At 25.6% G+C, this 18,351-nt stretch overlaps 5 protein-coding genes across 5 annotated transcripts; 1 reads left to right on the forward strand and 4 right to left on the reverse strand.

Moving 5' to 3' along the window:
- Positions 1-97: 97 nt before the first annotated feature.
- On the reverse strand, positions 98-4,735 carry Phum_PHUM599030 (ubiquitin-conjugating enzyme E2-17 kDa, putative; the record flags this gene model as incomplete). Its single annotated transcript, XM_002432676.1, has 4 exons — positions 98-247; positions 3,454-3,658; positions 4,038-4,118; positions 4,692-4,735. 4 exons carry the CDS (start codon positions 4,733-4,735, stop codon positions 98-100), a joined length of 480 nt encoding a protein of 159 aa, XP_002432721.1.
- A 577-nt stretch (positions 4,736-5,312) lies between these two features.
- Phum_PHUM599040 (uncharacterized protein) lies at positions 5,313-6,159 on the reverse strand (the record flags this gene model as incomplete). Its single annotated transcript, XM_002432677.1, has 2 exons — positions 5,313-6,016; positions 6,105-6,159. 2 exons carry the CDS (start codon positions 6,157-6,159, stop codon positions 5,313-5,315), a joined length of 759 nt encoding a protein of 252 aa, XP_002432722.1.
- Positions 6,160-6,290: 131 nt separating this feature from the next.
- On the forward strand, positions 6,291-7,229 carry Phum_PHUM599050 (26S proteasome non-ATPase regulatory subunit, putative; the record flags this gene model as incomplete). Its single annotated transcript, XM_002432678.1, has 4 exons — positions 6,291-6,398; positions 6,488-6,586; positions 6,664-6,810; positions 6,900-7,229. 4 exons carry the CDS (start codon positions 6,291-6,293, stop codon positions 7,227-7,229), a joined length of 684 nt encoding a protein of 227 aa, XP_002432723.1.
- Positions 7,230-7,581: 352 nt separating this feature from the next.
- On the reverse strand, positions 7,582-10,480 carry Phum_PHUM599060 (uncharacterized protein; the record flags this gene model as incomplete). Its single annotated transcript, XM_002432679.1, has 3 exons — positions 7,582-8,780; positions 9,253-9,520; positions 10,421-10,480. The coding sequence occupies 3 exons, from the start codon at positions 10,478-10,480 to the stop codon at positions 7,582-7,584; spliced, it is 1,527 nt and encodes a 508-aa protein (XP_002432724.1).
- A 2,559-nt stretch (positions 10,481-13,039) lies between these two features.
- Phum_PHUM599070 (uncharacterized protein) lies at positions 13,040-16,529 on the reverse strand (the record flags this gene model as incomplete). Its single annotated transcript, XM_002432680.1, has 5 exons — positions 13,040-13,068; positions 13,305-13,689; positions 13,965-14,215; positions 15,879-16,143; positions 16,518-16,529. The coding sequence occupies 5 exons, from the start codon at positions 16,527-16,529 to the stop codon at positions 13,040-13,042; spliced, it is 942 nt and encodes a 313-aa protein (XP_002432725.1).
- Positions 16,530-18,351: the final 1,822 nt, after the last annotated feature.

The following is an 18,351-nucleotide window of genomic DNA, read 5'->3' on the forward strand; positions in this document are numbered from 1 at the left end:
ACTCTTTTTTTTTTTTTTTTTTTTTCTTTAAAATAATATTTTTTAATGTTTTCTGCTTTTTTTTTTTTTGTGTGCTTGTGCTTGTTATTAGGGAATACTAATGGGGTTCGATAGCATCTTGATAATTGATCCACGACTGCTCGACTATGGTAGCAACACGTTTTTCATATTCTCTCTTGTTTTCCTGATACAATTGAGCGGCCAATGAATTTGCTGGAGAATTTGGATTCGGCTCATCGAGAAGAGACTGAAATAAATTATTTAAATAAATATATATATATATTATAATATATACACCCATACATCTTTTTCCCCTCTCTTTCCCCTGGAGAGAGGGAAGCAAGAAATTAAAAAAAAAATTCAAACATACACCCACCTACACTCTCCTTATTAATTAATAAATCAATAATTATTATTAGCTTTATTTATTTATTTATTTATTTATTTATTATTTTTTAATCGATTTCAAATAGTCACAAAAGTATTTATTAGCCTAATCAAAAAAAAAAAAAAAATCACAATATATATATTTATATTTTTTTTTCATTTATTTATTTATTTTTACAAATTATAAAACAGCGTGCCGTAATTTTTATTAATTTCCTTTTCTTTTTTTTTTTTTTTTTAATTAAAAATACCATAAGTAAATACATTGACGATTAATAAAAAAAAAAATAATAATAATAATAATAGTAATAAAACAAAAAAAAAAAAAAAAAAATTGACAACAATTGTTAAAAAAAAAATAATAGTTCATTAACATTAAGCATTTTTATTGAAAAAACTCTTTTTTAAAAATAATCATTATTATTATTTTAGTGTCCCGATTACAAAAAAATTATTATTATTATTATTATTTTTCCGTGATTATATATAATATATATATAATGGACGGGAAATAAATGAAAAAGAAAAAAAAAAAATTAATTGAAAAGCAAAACAAATTAAATTGTCAATTAATTAAAAAAAATAAAAGAACAAAACACAAAGTTTACACACCGATACCGCCATTAGGGGGAAGCGGGGGGGGGGGGGGGGGCAAAACAAATATTATTATTATTTATTTTTTTTTAAATAATAAAACTTATCTTACTAATCTAATAGTAATAATAATAATAATAATAATAATAATAAACTTAAATTTAACCCTGCACGAATTTTTTTTAAAAAAAAAAAAAAAAAAAAAAATGTTCCAATTTTTCTGTCATAAATTTATTTTTATTTTTAAAAGTGTCAAATTTATTAATACATCGACTGCTAAATATAAAATTTAAAAAACAAAAATTGAAAACTGAAATCATTTTTTTTAAATTTTATTTTATTATTTAAAACGACATTTTTATGTAAAACATTTTGAAAAAAAAAAAAAAAAAAAAAAACCAAAACAAAAAATTGAATTAATACGTTGAAATATATGACAATATATGATTTCAAATCGTTGAGATTCTCACAATTTTTACTACCATTTTTTTAAACGTTTTTTCCCACCCCCCCTTACCCCTTTTCCTCCCCCAACCCACCCCTTAACGATAAAAAAAAAAAAATGTTAAATTTTTTGGTGCAAGAGCGATTATCATTATTATTATTATTATTATTATTATTCTTTTTTTTCCCTTCAATTATGATTCCTGAATTACAATTGCAGCAGCTAAACCAAAAAAAAAAAAAAAAAAAAAAAACATTTTCCGGAAAAAGGAAAATTCTTTCTTCCTTTGTTAGGGTATTATAAGAAAATCATTTGATGAGACACGAATAATAATAATAATAATAATAATAATAATAATAATAATAATAATGATAATAATGAAAAAAACACGAATAAATAAATAATAGATATTCTTTTTAGACAAAGAAACAAAAAAAAAAATAGTTTCGAGTCAATTTGTTTTTTTTTTTTTTTTTTTTTAAAAAAATTTTCAATTAATAAAATTAATTAGTGCATTTAATTAATAAAATTACGTCATTTAATTTTAATTTATTATTATTATTATTATTATTATTATTATTGTAAGGTTAAAAAATAAAAAAATAAAAAAAAGAAAAAAAAGTTTACTGATTACGGTGCAAAAGGAAAACTTTTCTCTCTCTCTCTCTCTCTCTCTCTCGTTCCTTTGAAAATCTACTATCTCAATACGTTCTTAACAAATAATTAACGATGATGATGACGATGATGATAATAGTAATAGTAATAATAATAATAATAATAATTTTTCGTTTATTTTTCGCATTATATATATAACGATAGCGATCGTATTGTTAATTTTTTTTTGTTTTTTTTTTTATTACATAACTACTGCAAAGTTCAGGGATCATCATACCCTTTTTTTTTTTTTTAAAATTTAACTAACGAGAGTTATGCTAATAAGAGTAAGAGTATGTAAACTGAATATTATTATTTTTTTTTTTTTTTTCCATTTTTTTTTTTTGTTTTTTTTTTTTTTTTTTTTTTATATATAAAAATTCTGTTGCTAATCGACAAAACTTTGTTCTACGCAGGCTTTGACCCTCTTCTCGTATTCTCGCCTGTTTTCTTTGTAAAGCTGTGCTGCCATTGAATTTGCTGGGGAGTTTGGATTTGGATCACTTAAAAGTGACTGCAAAGAAAAAAAAAAAAAAAACCATTCATTATAAACCTCTCTCTTCTCTTTCTCTTTTTTTTTTTTTTTTGCATTCACTTTGTAAATCTCTTGGGAATCGAAACTCCCCAACGAAACCATACAAAATGTAGTAGCAGTAGAAAAAATTTATAATAATAATTATTTTTATTAAATTTTTTTTTTAAATTTATCAAATGATATTATTGGAAAGGTGGGGTCATGTAAAAAAATCCAAGTCTCTAATTTAGCCAGCAGCAGTTTTTTTTTTATTTTTAAAATTTTGATTTTATTATCGTAAGCATTATTATTATTATTAATTACCATCATCATCATCATCATCATCGTGATCATGTTTTCTTTCCTTGAAATAAAAATTCTATTAATTATATTGTTAGTTATTAATTATTATTTAAAATTAAAAAACCCCCAGGAAAAACTTTTTTTTTTTTAACATTGACAACAACATGATTCATAGAGGCACATCAAGGCTATAATTTATTAATTTGTTACTATTTAAATTTTAACTTTTATACAATTGAAATAAAAATCATACTTCCTGTAAAATTAATAATAATAACAACAAGAAAATAATAATAATAATAACGAGAGAGAGAGAGAACAAAAAAAAAAAAAAAAAAGTTTTCCATTTTAATTAAATTTCGAATTGATAAAAAATAACGAGCACATACTTTTCGTTAAACGTTAAATTCAAAAAATGAAAAAATTAAAGCTTATGAATGATATGATTAAAAATGTGAGTCGAAAGAACGAAAATGTGGAATGATAAAAAAATTAATTTTAATTAACGTTGTAAATTTGCTAATATTTTTTTTATTAATAAAAATGTTTTACTTACTTGAATGGAAGTTAAAATAGCAGAGACATCATAAGTTGGACTCCATCTATTTTGAAGAATATCTAAACATATTCCACCATCGGCATATACATTTGGATGAAACATTTTTGAAACAAATCGAACTGTTGGTGGTTTGTTAGGATACTCTTCTGTAAACTCTATGGTTAATTTGAATGTTCCATCTTCGAAAGGAGTATCATGCGGCCTGAAACATAATTTTAAAACAATTAGTGAGAAAATTAAAAAAAAAAAAATATGTTTTAAAAACAAAAGCAGTAAAAATTTTTTTTTTTTGTATCGTTTTAAGTTTCCCCAAGTTACGAAAATTTTTAAAAGTATTTATGATACTTATTTTGCATAGAAAACACATTAAAATTAAAATTAACAAAAGTTTTTTTTTTTTTAAAACCGATTTCAATGACTCGAACACAAAAAATAAATTTCAAATATAAGGAAATTTTTATTGTTAATGTTAGTTAATAAAAATTTTTTAGTAAGAGTAATAATTTATAGAAAAGTATAAATAAAAATTTAGATTTAATCAGCTTTTAGTATAATTTTAATGTTAATATACAATAACTAACCCAAATATCACAGCATTCCAAATCATAATATTGTTATCTGTTGGAGCCCCACTCACACCTGTAGGTGGATCTTCTTGAAGTCTATAAAAAAAAAAAATTAAAAATAAAATTAGTACAGTATGAAAAAATACTCTCAGTTTTTTATAGCTTTTACATCATAGACTATAATTTAAATAACCCTTATTACTTTGTTTTTTATGTATAAAAACTGGTTTATCCATTATACAGTTATTTAAATTACATGTTTCACATATGGACTCCTCTAAATTGAGAATACATATCATTTTTAAGTAATATTATATTAAAAATTTATATATATTTAACTTATATTTAATTATTTTATTTTTTTTCACTTTTTAACTATTGCCAAAATTAAAAAAAAAGAAACCATTTTTGTAAAGCCTGCAGCGTGCGTCAATCGATGACATAGGCAGACTATTTCACAATATTACAATCATAGAATATGAATAAAAAACAACGTAAGATAATGTATGTAACATAATTAAATAAAATAATTCGTTGTAACGAAAATTAAAGAACAATAAAATACGTCGCAGAAAAAGTGTCCGAAATTGATCTTGCATTCACGGACGCATAATGAATCGAGCTATTTGGGATTCATTTATGTCAAATATATAGAAAATATTTTCTTACCTTTTAAAATCTCTCATCAAACGCCTACGAGCTGGAGTAGACATTATCCTAAGGGTTTCTAACTTCAGAGTTCACTAAAACCCAGTAAAAATTTAATTATTTTCGTAAATTTCAACATATAAAATTAGTTTTTTGTATATTTTTTTACTTTTTCTTAAATTTCTGCTTTCTAACTCAGTACCACCAACTTCGAATTAAAAAAACAGTATGTTTAAATTAAATTGATTTCTGAACGTACTCTCGTTTATAAATAGAATTTGAATTGTTTTGAAACTTTATTTCAAAACAATTTTCTATAAATATATATATGAGTAACTTCAAAAAATGATATAAGACGAAATAAAACAAAGGGTAGAAGATATTTCAAGGATTAATATTGGGTTTAAAAATACAAAATGATTGTCATTTTATTAATAGAAAAATTTTATTTAAATATCTAAGTCATCATCTGGATCATCTTCAAAATCCAATGCTTCTAAATCATAAATAATATTTCCAGAACCAGTTTTATCTTCATTCCTGAAAAAAAAAAAAAAATTAAATTGGCAACACTTTCAATAAAAACTATTATGAATCAATTTTCTTAAAAAAAAATTATGCTTTTACAAAAAAGATATATTATTAAGAAAAATACCTTAGGTATGGTAATATTAACTGTTCTTTAGCTTTTTTCTCATTTTCACTCATTTTTAAGCCTAGTTTAAAAGTGGTTAAACCCTCAAAATCATTTTCTACTGATTTGTTTGAAGATGTTTGTTTATTAGAATGAATTTGATGATGAATTGTGAAATTATCATCTACATAAAATTCAGCCAATTGACTATTAATCTTTCCATTTGGTTTTTTACTTTTTATTTCTATTACTTTACAATTATTTTTATTTATTGCATTGAAATTATTGTTTGTCTGTAATTTTATTTGAATCATCGAAAGCATTTCAAATTTTTCTAATTCATTTGAGTCCAATAAATCATTATGAACCAAGCACACTAAACTTTTAACAAATGTTTTTAAATTTTTAATAAGTCTATATGTATTATAAAATCCTAAACGCTCAATTAAATGATTTAATGAGTCCACAAATACAAGTTTTTCAGACAAATTAGTTTTATCCGATAATATGTTATTAACATCTAAATTCAATTTTTCATTCCATCCGCAAGGATCACTAAAAAAATCATAAGTGACTATTTTTGCAGTTTTTTCTAATGAATTAGTGTAAAATTCCGGAGGATATTCAAAACATAATAAATAAGTATTTGTTGAAGATAAGTTTTCACTGTTAGACTTCAATAATCCAATGAATAAATCTTTACAGGAACATTCTACAGTATCTGAAATAAAATAATACAAATTTAATATTAAAAAAAACATAAATCCAAATATTTATTTTTAAAAAAGGCAAATATTTACCCTGTAAAATTAAAAAATTTGATAAAAGTTTATTGTCAACAATACTTCGTAACATTTTAGCACATTTAATACAAGAATTTCTGAAACCACGACACCGTGTCATTAATTATTAACAACAAAATACATTTATTACATAAGTTTAAATAAGTGTAAACTTGTTTTAAATAATAAAAAAAAAAATTAAAAATGATCGGGTTTGAGCATACAGTATTTGATTTAGCTTACAAAGGATTTTTCGATGAAATTAAACGAAAAGTTGAAGACAATCGAGATGTGGTTTTTTCTAAGGATTCTGTACGTTTTTTTTTTTATTTAAATTTGTTTAGTCATTACTTATTTACATTTTGTAAAATTCGTTTATTAAAAAAGTTTTTTAATTATAGAATGAAAGACTTCTTATACATTGGGCATCGCTCGGGGGTTTTCCACAAATTGTTAAATATTTAATAGAAATGAATTCTCCTGTTGATTCTCCTGATGATGTAAGTTTTTATAAAATTTTCCCCATTAATAATAAAAAAACAAAGTTTGTAACTTTTTTTTTTTTGTATTCTTGAAGATAGGTATGACACCTTTAATTTTAGCATCATCTGCTAATAAACTACAAGTTGTAGAGTTATTAATCGAAAAGGGTGCTAATGTTAACAGTCAAAATAATGAAGGGCATTCATCAATTCAATATGCGGCATCTAAAGGATGGAAACAGGTACAATTTCATTAAACTCTTAACTATCATTATCATCAACCATTTTTTTTTTTTCTCATCATTGTAAATACTCATCCCATAAATTATAGATTTTGGAATTACTAATAAAAAATGGTGCTGATGTTAACATAATGGATAAAAGACGAGCAACACCCTTACACAGAGCTGCTTCAAAAGGAGATGTTGGAATTATTAATCTGTTGTTAAGTTTAGGAAAAAATTTGGATATTAATGTTTCCGATGTTTATGGCAACACTCCATTACATTTAGCATGTGAAGGAAATAATTTTGAAGCTGCTAAAATATTAATACAAAAAGGTGCACAAATTGATGTTAAAAACAAAGAAGAAAAAACACCTTTAGAATTAGCTTCATTCGAAGTTCAAAAAATGCTTAAGAAAGTTATCGAAGAAAAATAAATTTTTAACATTAAAATATTAATATATATATTTATATAAAACAAAAAGAAATTTTCTACTTGAATTCATTTTTTTAAAAAAAAGTAATAAGAATAATAATAATAATAATAATAATAATGGTAATAATAACTTTGTATAATTTTATAAAATAAATATTATTGTATGTGTTTGTGTGTGTTTGTGTCTGTGTAATAAATATCGTAACATATTTTTTTGTTTTACTTTCATTTTTTTTTAAAGCAAAATATTTTTATATATATATATATATATTTGAATCATGTAAGAATAAGATTTACATTTAACTTTTATTGAATTCAAGTTTCATGTAAAAATTTTTTGTTACAGCATTTATTTAAACAGCTTGTCTTTCGATACTAACGTCAATAGTTTTAACTTTGGTACTGTCTTTTGGAACGAGTTGTAATTTTTCCGGTTCTGAACCCGGCATTATGATGCACATAAATGTTTTACCGGAAATAACATCTCTTGGATATATGGTAACAGGAGTAAAGTGTTCGGATGTGCCCTCGACGTAGGAACATAATTTTTTATATACTTCGGGAAATTGACGCCTCAAACTAACACCTCTTTGTTTTAATTCTCTTTGAATGTTAACAAAGCTTATTTCCCGTATTTTACGCTCTGGAATTTTACCCGTAATGCCCGGTAAGGAAGTTAATATTAAAGTGTCAGGATTATCCATTTCCCGCGTTATTCTAACGCAATCCGAAGAAGTTTGTCGTGGCGGAAGCGGAGGCGGTTTTTGTTTATCTTCTTTAGCAGGTAACAAAGATTTATCTAATGTGATTTTACAACATCTGGAAACCAATTGCCTTTCCCATTTGACGGCACCCGTAGTTGGCACTTCACTAACAACACAAACGGCTACATATAAAACAAGCCTCGTATCAGGATTATAAGATTTACAGATTTTCATTAATTCGGCAAATAAATCCGCTCCCATTTCGGCGGGTAATAAATCCGACCACTTGACGTAAGCCGGTTCTCCCAATTCGTCGAAACCTCTGGCGACAAATTTCTCTGCTAATTCGGGACTGGAAAAAAATATTTTAACGGCTCCTCGTCCGTGTGTTAAATATCCTCTACGTGCCAACGTTGATAAATGATGTAACGTTTTACCATCTTCTTTTGCAGCGGCTAAAACTTGACGACACAAAGCTCCAACTCTTGAATGTAAACAAGTACGTCTGTGACGTTCCCAATGTGCTCGCCTACATTCGCGGGAACAATAAACGTGCGAACAATTATGACACGTTTTAAATGTTCTCTTGGCTTCCATGATGCTTGCCGTTTTACCACATTTTGAATATCGGCATTTGACAAGAGTTCCACTCATATGAGCATGATGTTCTTTAGACACGTTTGTTTCCCCTCTTTCAGTATCATTATTTTGGGATTTTTTTATCCTGTGTTCCGAATTTTGACGGACTAATCCCACGTCACCGCTTACGCCACTACCACCGTCGCTTTTCCTTCTACGACTCATTACTTCCTTTGCGAAATCCGCATTCCCAGGATCGCTAGCTGATTCTGTAATGTAAGAATAAATTTTAATTTTAATTTTATTATTATTATTATTATTATCATACGTCGCCATCTTGTTTAAAAACCGGAACAATATTAATTTTATTTGTTGTTTAAAGATAAGCATATAAAAATTTTCAACGTGACGGTGCTTAAAAATTAGTGTTTAGAAATATGATAAGTGCCCTTTTTGTTGTTATTATTATTATTATTTTTTAAAATGAATTATTTGGAGTTTAAAACAAACAAACAAACAAACAAATGAAGATTCACGAACAATAGTTGAAGAAGAGAAAACAAAAATGTGCTGATGATGAATCTTATGAAAATTTAATAAAGAAAAAAAAAAGAAAAAAAGTTTGAAAGAAAAAAAAAACAAAAAAGTAAATAATAATAATAACAATAATAATAATAAATAAAAAAATGTTGAAGTCATAAAAGAAGAGAGAAAAAGTTGAAACTTACAGGGCACTCCTACCTGAGACGTTCGCTCGAATATCACCCCAACTTTGCCTTTGGTGTTGCCGTTCGGGCAAAGATAGAAGAAGTGTACTACGACTTTGTCCGGGACTGAAGGCGGCTGTCGTCGCTATCGACAGCGAACCGGGACTGGGGGACCGTGATGTTGGGGGCAAACCCAAAAGGGAATCCAATATATCATCAAGCGTGGTCGATGTGGGATTGGGTCTCTTTTGAATATCACGAAATGTATTTTCGACCCGTTGTTTCGCCACCGACGGACTACCCTCTATAAAACAAAATATAATAACTAAAACTTTCTCACGTATTAATTAACTATAAGAAAGATGTAGACACGTGCACACGCACACGCACACGCACACGCACACACGCACAAACCGTTAGAAAATTGATATTGATAATTAATTATTATTAGAAATGAAATAAGAAGAAAATTGGATTAAAATAAAGTGTGTGTGTGTGTGTGAGAGAGAAAAAATAAAAAAAATGAACAAACAAACAGACAGACAAACAAACAAACAAACAAACACTTTTTTTTAGACGCCATCACACGAATAATAAAAAACAGAAGAAAAAAAAGAATAAAATATTTTGTTATAAAAAAATGAGTTAAAGAAATATATGCTCATCTTGAAACAAAATTTAAGAAAAAAAAAAAAAATTATTTTAATTTTTTAAGCCTTTCGGCCATTTAACTTACCATACACATCCGGTATAAAATGTAAAAACTTTTTTTTTTTTTGTTATTAATCAATCAATCAATCAATCAATCAATCACGATCAATTATGAAAAATATTTAATAAGTAAAAAAAAATCAATTCAATCAATCAATCAATTATTATCATCATCATAATTAACTGCAAAAAAAAATTATACAAAAAAAATATAAAAATAAAAATAATATAAACCGGAAACGGAAACGTAAAAAAAAAAAAATTTTAAATTTATTAACGTCCGAACAATTTCCTCTTTCCCCCCCCCCGGATCGTGACGTTATCACAAACGTTTCTTATCACTCTCCTTTAAATATTTAAATTTAAAAAAAATTTTTAGCTTTTCCCCGCCCCGCGCTCCGCCCCTTTCGGTAACATTCGCTCGTTACGTCATAACGAAATTTTTTTTTTTTTTTAAATTAAATTCGTGCAAATCAATAATTAAGTATTACGTGTATGTACATAAAAAAGCATGTGAAATTTCCAACAACAGCAACAGCAACATAACCCATCATTAAATTTCAAAAACGATTCCAATAAATGATCTTCTACAAAAACCGACAGGAAAAAACTAAAAAAAAAAAAACTAAATTTTTAATTAACAACAACAACAACAAACAAAATAAGCATTAATATTATTATTAATAAAAAAAAAAAAAGTTGCAAATAATTATCAGCTTTTTTTTTGTAAAAACTTTCTACTTACCTTTAATTAAAATTAATAATAATAATAATAATAAAACGCAAAGTTATCGTCGTCGTCGTCGTCGTTTCCTGTTTAAAAACAAACAAACAAACAAACAAACACACACACGCACGCACAACAAACTTTTATTATTAAATCCTTTTTAATATATATAAAAACCGAAATTAAAATTTACAATGAATTAAATTTTATATATTATATTATAACCCACGAATATAATTTTAAAAATTATTATTATTATTATTATTATTATTATTATTATTATTATTATTATTATTATTATTATCCTTTTACCTCTCTCTCTCTCTTCACATCCTTCTCCCCCTTTCCCCTTTCCCCCCTTACTCCCTCCATATAAATTTTTTTAAATTTTTTTTTCAACTCGTAAACTTTTTTATATTGAATAACACAAGAAAGAGAGAGATAGAGATAGATAGATAGATAGATAGAGAGAGAGAGAGAGATTTTAATTAATAATTAATAAATTTATTAAGTTTAATTTTAAATTCCGTTAAATTTTTTTTTAAATTAATTAATTAATTTAATTAACTATCTCTCTCTTTCTCTTACGTTTGAACGACCGACATCAATAAAATTATATAAATAAATAAATTATGACGTCACAAAAACATGCATTTAGAGCGAAAAAAAGCAGCAGCAGCAGCAATAATAATAATAATAATAATAATAAATGAAATGAATTTTATAAACGCGACGTACATACAATTTTAAATAAATAAAATAAATAAATAAATAATTAAATAAATAAAATAAATAAATAAATAAATAAAATAAATTATATAAAATATAAAAATTATTTTATACTGATAAATTTATATTTACAAGTACAATTCACAAACGATACATATAAATATTATCAAAAAAAAAGAAAAAAAAAAAAAATATATATATATATATATATATGCGTGTGTGCGTGTGCGTGTAAAATTATAAAATTGCCTTTTTTTTTTTATTTATTAAAGCAGTAGAAATAGTATTAAAAATAATAATAATAATAATAATAATAATAAAACAGTCGACGTCATTATTACACTTCATGTCACATCGCACACGTTATAAACTGAGAAAAAAAAAGAAATTCCTACGTCGTTTTTCGATTTAAAAAAAAAATTATATTCGTAATTATCATCATCATCATCGCCGTCGTCGTAATCACTATTATCATTATTAATAGTACCGGAAAACCGCCATTTTTTTTTTTAAATTTTCGCTCGTTTTCGAATGAAATGTGAAGCATCGACAATCGATATATCGATTTTTTTTAAATTTTTCCTTTTTCTTTCCTTTTTTGAAAATTCAAAAGTTTCAAAAAGGATGAAAAAAATAAAACAACAATTATTATTATTATTATTTCTATTCCTATTATTATTATTATTATTATTATTATTATTATCATCATTTTTTTTTCAAACGAGTGAAAGTAAATTAAAAAACGTCCTGAAATTTAAAAAAAAAAAAAAAAAACCAACTCAACCGTAAAAAAAAAAATTATTTATTAATAATAATAATGATAATAATAATAATAAAAAATGCAACCGATGGAAATTTTATTAATAATAATAATAATAAAAAATAAAATTTTCGTTCGAATCGTATATATCGAGTCGTTTAAAATTATTCGTATTTCATTTTTTTTTTTTTTCAATCGTATGTCTCCCCCCCCACTAAATAATAATAATAATTATTATAATTAATAAAAAAATTTCACCGGAAATCGAATCGTTTTCGCAGAGTGTAAACATAAAAATATATATTAACTTGAAATCAAGTTAAACCGGAAGTGACCGTTTTTTCCCCCCTTCTTACGCACATATCAACAAACAAACAAATGATAACGATTACGACGACGATAATAATAATAATAATTATAAAATTAAAGGTAATAACTCTATGCAAATAAAAAAAAAAGGCAACCACGTGGTCATTTATATATATATATATATTTTTTTTTTTTTAAAGCCTTAAAATAATAATAATAATAATAATAAAAAATTTCAAAATCACCGCACAAATCTCTCTCTCTCTCTCTCTCTCACTCTTTATTGTCGTTTTTCTTTCTTTTTTTTTCTCATTAAAAAAAGAAAATTACGTTTATAAAAAAAAAAAAATATATATATATATATATATATATATATATATATATATATATATATATATATATAAATTTATATTATTGTCAATATTTATTATCAAAATTAAATTAAACCTAAATTTATTTATTTAAAAAAAAAAAGCCGCCATTTTAAAAGCTGCCCTCGTAAATGTGCGTTTACAATATATACTTTTGTGTTCAATAATAAAATTAATATCAAAAAAAAAAAAAAAATTTTTTACGCTCAATAAATTAAAAAAAACTGAACATGTACATAACATCTAAGAACCAAATAAAAAAAAAAAAAAAACTATGATAGGTGTTTATTTATTCTATGTAAAACAAATAATAATAATAATGATGACCAACATTATCTAATCCATCCTCCGTATTAACAACTACTGCTATCATTACGAAATTTACGTGCCACAACAAATTAAAAAAGGGAAAACACTTTTCTTTTTTTGTTTTGCGTTTAAAAAAATTAACCTTTGACCTTAGGTCAGCAAAAACTCACCGTTCATTCGATGAGAATTCAAACACGTCGTCGGATTTGATTCCGTCGTCGATTTGTGCGGCGTTAAATCCAAATACAAATCGTTTCCGGCTCTCGTTCCCGGTTTTATGGAAGACGTCTCGGTGAGACTGAGCGGAGTTTCCGGTTGATCCAACGGTTTCGAACCCACGAAAGAGCTTTCGACCCAGCAAAGTTTCCCGCTCGAACCTCTCGGAGACGATTGCCTTCTGGGACTCGAATCGGGAGGAGAAGTTCCCGATTGGTACGACGACCTCAATCCTTCTTTCGACCCGTTTTCCTGCACCCCGGAAACATAGTGAACGATGGCGGATGTCACCTCTTTAATTGACGTCCGAACTTCTGACAAATTAAGGTTTATCGACGACTGAAAATGCATTAAAATCATTTTTTTTTCCAAAATTCAAATTAACGAATATCGATTCGATTCGATTCGATTCGATTTCGCCATTTTTTTTTTTTTTTTTATATTCGATATTATTTGTAATCAAAAATATCATATTTTCTTTCGTGAATAATAATGATAATAATAAAAAAAAAAAAAAATCTTTTGCCGCGCGATTAATATATAATAATGCATTTTCGGTTTGTTTGTTTTTGTTTGTTTGTTTGTTTTGAAAAGCATATAAATTAAATAATTACCTGACTGTTTGTTGATGATGCGTGTTGTTGTTTTTGTAGTGGTAAAAGACCCGCGGCCAACCTTTCTGCCGGTGTTCTCGGCCTCGTAAGCCTTTCTTGCGATCTCCATCCCAAATAAGGTTGCCTGTAATTAAACGATGACCTCAGAGATCCCGAGGGTGACGTAGATGATGAATTTAAACCGCTGCTTAATCTACTCGTACTCCATCTTGTAAACAAATGCGGGGTAGGGCTTGGACTCATGACGTGACCTGAAAATGATAATAATAATAATAATAATTTTTTATGTACCGTAATGAATACTTTAAAGGATATTAAATTCATTCGATGCCTGCCCGTTAATCCGTGATCGGAAAAATACAATTATTATTATTAATATTTTTTATATAAATGCCAGGTTAAAATTTAAAAAGAAAAATTATCATTAATGTTATGCAACCATTTTTTTTTTTTTTTACGTAAGTAAATGCTCGTAATTATTATTATTATTTTTCAAATAAATTTATTTCCGCGGAAATTTCGCAATAACGTTAAATAACGCGTATAACGCGTAAAACATTATTAAATTTATATTTTTCATAATCTTACAAAAAAAAAAAAAAAAAAAAAAAAATGGCTTTTAAAAATATTTTACAAACTGTCAAAAAATTTCTAATCATTTTTCCATTTTTCTTATCACCCCCCCCCCCCCCACCTTAACTAATCTTGGCAGGTAATTTCCTTCCCCTCCCCATTTGTATTAAGTAATGGAATAAATTTTTTAATATTAATATACATGAATCACGCATGCAATAACGAAAAATAAAGTATAAACATTTTTTTATTTACATGACGAGGAAAACCGCAAAAATGAAATGCGGATTTAAAGAGGAAAAAGGAAATGAACTTTTTTTTTTTTTTTTATCTTTTCTTTACTCGATATAAAAACGTAATTAAAAAAAAAAAAAAAACAATTATAAATAAATAAATTTTTTTTTAATTATATCAAAACGAATTACTTTGAAAAAGAAATAAAAATCAAATGACGATAACGGCCATTTTGTTTTTATTTACGAAAAACGTCACCGGCGGAAAAATTATTATTTAAATGCTTAAAAAATTCGACGGTGGCGCCACAACTCAAACATCTATTTTTTTACTCTATGGATTTAAACCGACCAATCAAATCATTTCGTTGAAATAATCACAGCGGTATCACAACTACGTTGCACAACTTGTTGCCCTTTTTATACACATTAATTAATAGAAAAATTTATCATCGCAATAAAATAATTTATTATTAAAATCTCATTTATTATCATTAAAATATTAATAAAAAATTTTTAATGACCTCCATATTTGTTTCTACAACTAACAAACGAAGATCCCCATACGATATCCGTTACGATATTCTTTTTTTTTTTTTTTTAATTTTCTCTCCAATTATTTTCGCAATGTTGCGAAATTTTTTATTATATAAATAATTTATATTAAAAAAAAAAAATCAAATAAAAATAATAATAATAATAAAAATGCACGGAGGATATTTGTATAAATATTAATAATGACTTGGCAACAACATCAACAACAACAACATTTAATAAAAATTAATTGACCTCGATTGTCCCGAGGGATGATAAACAAGCAAATCCGGCTTCGTAAAACTAACCTAAAAAAATTTCAATAACGGTAATGGACATTAACTTAAACGGTTCTTTTCCTTAATTCCTCAACATATGTTCACAAATATGTGAATTAAAAAAAAAAAAAAAAAAAAAAAAAAGTCACGTGGTCAAGGAGACATTTTAAAATTTTTTAATTCCCTTCCTTTGAATATTTTTTGTTTGTTTCCGTTTTAAATTCGGTCACGTAAAAGTGAGAACAACGACGGGAAAATAATAATAATGATAATGATAATAATATAAAAATACTCACTCGTGGGACTTTTGATTGCCGTTTGCTGTGCGGATCCCAAACTTGATAGAGAAGTCGTTTTCGATCCTAAACCCGGCCATCTTTGATTTTCCTTTTTAGAATCCGAATTTCTTTTCAGGAGAAAACCTTGTGGAGTTTGTGATACCGCCGAGGATTTGTACCAATCTGGAATATTCAATTTCTGTAGGGATCTTTGAACTCGTAATTGATGCTCAGACATGACTCTTTCCCCGGTTCCTCCTTTTTGCAATTCATTTTCCGGAGGCTGTGAAAAAAGAAAAAATGCAATAAAATAATTTAAAAAACTTTTAACTTTTTTTTTTTTTTTTCCTCATTCTCTCTCTCTCTCTCTCTCTCTCTGACGATTCTCCACGAATTATTATTTTATTACCATTTAATTCCACTCAACCTGTTGTGTGTGTATATACGTCGTTAGTCCTTAACGGACTAATCTAAAAAACTGATAATAATAATACTAACTAACCTAGGAAAGATTATTTTTATAATAAAGCCTTTAAAAAAAAAAAAAAAACCACACATTTTATTATTAACATTTTATCAGTTTGTTTATTTATTATTATTATTATTATTATTATTATTATTATTATTATTATTATTTTTATTTTATTTAATACCAACCGCAAAAACCATAACTGAAATACTGAAAACGTAATAAAATAAAATCGTTAAAAATTTTTTTTCTTGTAATTTTTCCTTTCTTTTTAAATTTCCTTTTAAAAAAAAAAAAAAATGAATAAAATTTGCGTATAAAAATTTTACAAAAAAAAAATGCAACAGCAACAACAACAACGACAACGACAACCTTTGACCTTTATTAATTAATTAATTAACATGAGCCAATTTATTATCATCATTATTATTTTTAAAAAAAGCAATTATTAAAGGTAATTTTTTAACGAAATTAATAAATCAGGGAAAAAAAAACATTCCAGACGAATGGAAAAGTAAAAGGGAGTAAGGGGAAGAAGGAGAAGGAGGGAAGAGAAAGGGGGAGCCATGGGGGAGGGGAGGAGTTAAAAAAAAAAAAAAAAATTAAGTTTTAAGGCTTGACAGTAATTAGTTTTTGACTACGCTTAAATAAAACTTTTAACTTTTTAACTTTTTTTTTTTTTTTTTTTTTTAATTATAAATACACGTCACCGAGTTGAAAATTTTAAAAATTATACAAAGTCGAAAAAAAAAAAAAAAAACGTTTTTGTACGTGACTTCCCTCCCTCTCTCCCTCCCTTCCCTCCCCCGGAAAAGTTTCGCGTTCGATTCGCATTAAAAAAAAAAAAAGAAGAAAAACGGGGGGCAAAATAAATTTCAGGTTTTTTTACAAACTCTTTAATAATTAAAAAAAAAAAAAAATTAACAAATCAAATTAAAAAATTTACCGGTTTTATTATTATTATTATTAAATTTTCTTTCCTTTTAGGGATAGTATATATACATAAATATTATCTCACGTTTGTTTTAATATCAGAACAAACAACAACAACAATTTCATTTTCATTTTTTTTATAAAAAAAATTAATTCTTCATATGATTTCGTAAAATTCCTTCGGGCGAACAAGAAAAAAGCAAAAAAAAAAGCGAAAAATCCTTTCACCCGAATAATAATAATAATATTTTATTATTTAACAATAAACAAAATCGATATTTCATTAAATATATATAAATAAAAACATTTACCACAAAATTGTTTATTAAATACATTTTCAAAACGACGTCGCCATTTTTCTTTTCTTTATTCACCGGAAACCAATTAAATTTTTTTTTTTTTTTTTTGAATCGACTTCCGCCAATATCAACCTCAACACAACAGTAACAACCTTATAAAATTTTCCTTTTAAAATTTTTACGGTTAATAAAAAATTCTCGATTCACAAAGTTAAGAAGAAAAAAAAAATTTAATAAAAATAAAAAACTCACCCTGTACAAATATCTTTTATATATTTTCGCTTCGCCATCTTTTAAATTATATTTCGGTATATTTTTTTTCACAACATCTTTAAATTTAAATTTAATCATTTAGAAAAACAAAACGGAAACGACGGTTACGAGTACGAACATGATAATTATTTTTATATAAGTAAAACTCATTTTAATACAAACAAGAGGGTAAAAAAAAAAATGTCAGGAAAAGTTAATTAATGTCCTCTTTCTATCTCTCTCTATCTCTCTCTCTCTCTCTCTCCCTATCTCCCTAACTCTCTTTTTAGTCCCGAACGTAAAAAAAAAAAACAAAAATTAAATGATGATCTTCATCTGATACGTTTCCGTTACCAAATTATTACTATATTTAACCTCGAACGTTTTTTTATAACTCGAATATTAATAATAATGATAATGATAATGATAATAATAATAATAATAATAATAATAATAATAGAAACGATGCTAAACGATTTATTTACATTATTGCTCTACATTAACACTTTAATAATAATTTGCAAAAAAAAAAAAATTT

This window comes from Pediculus humanus, genomic scaffold (assembly GCF_000006295.1).
Source record: "Pediculus humanus corporis 1103172108317 genomic scaffold, whole genome shotgun sequence".
NCBI lineage: Eukaryota > Metazoa > Arthropoda > Insecta > Psocodea > Pediculidae > Pediculus > Pediculus humanus.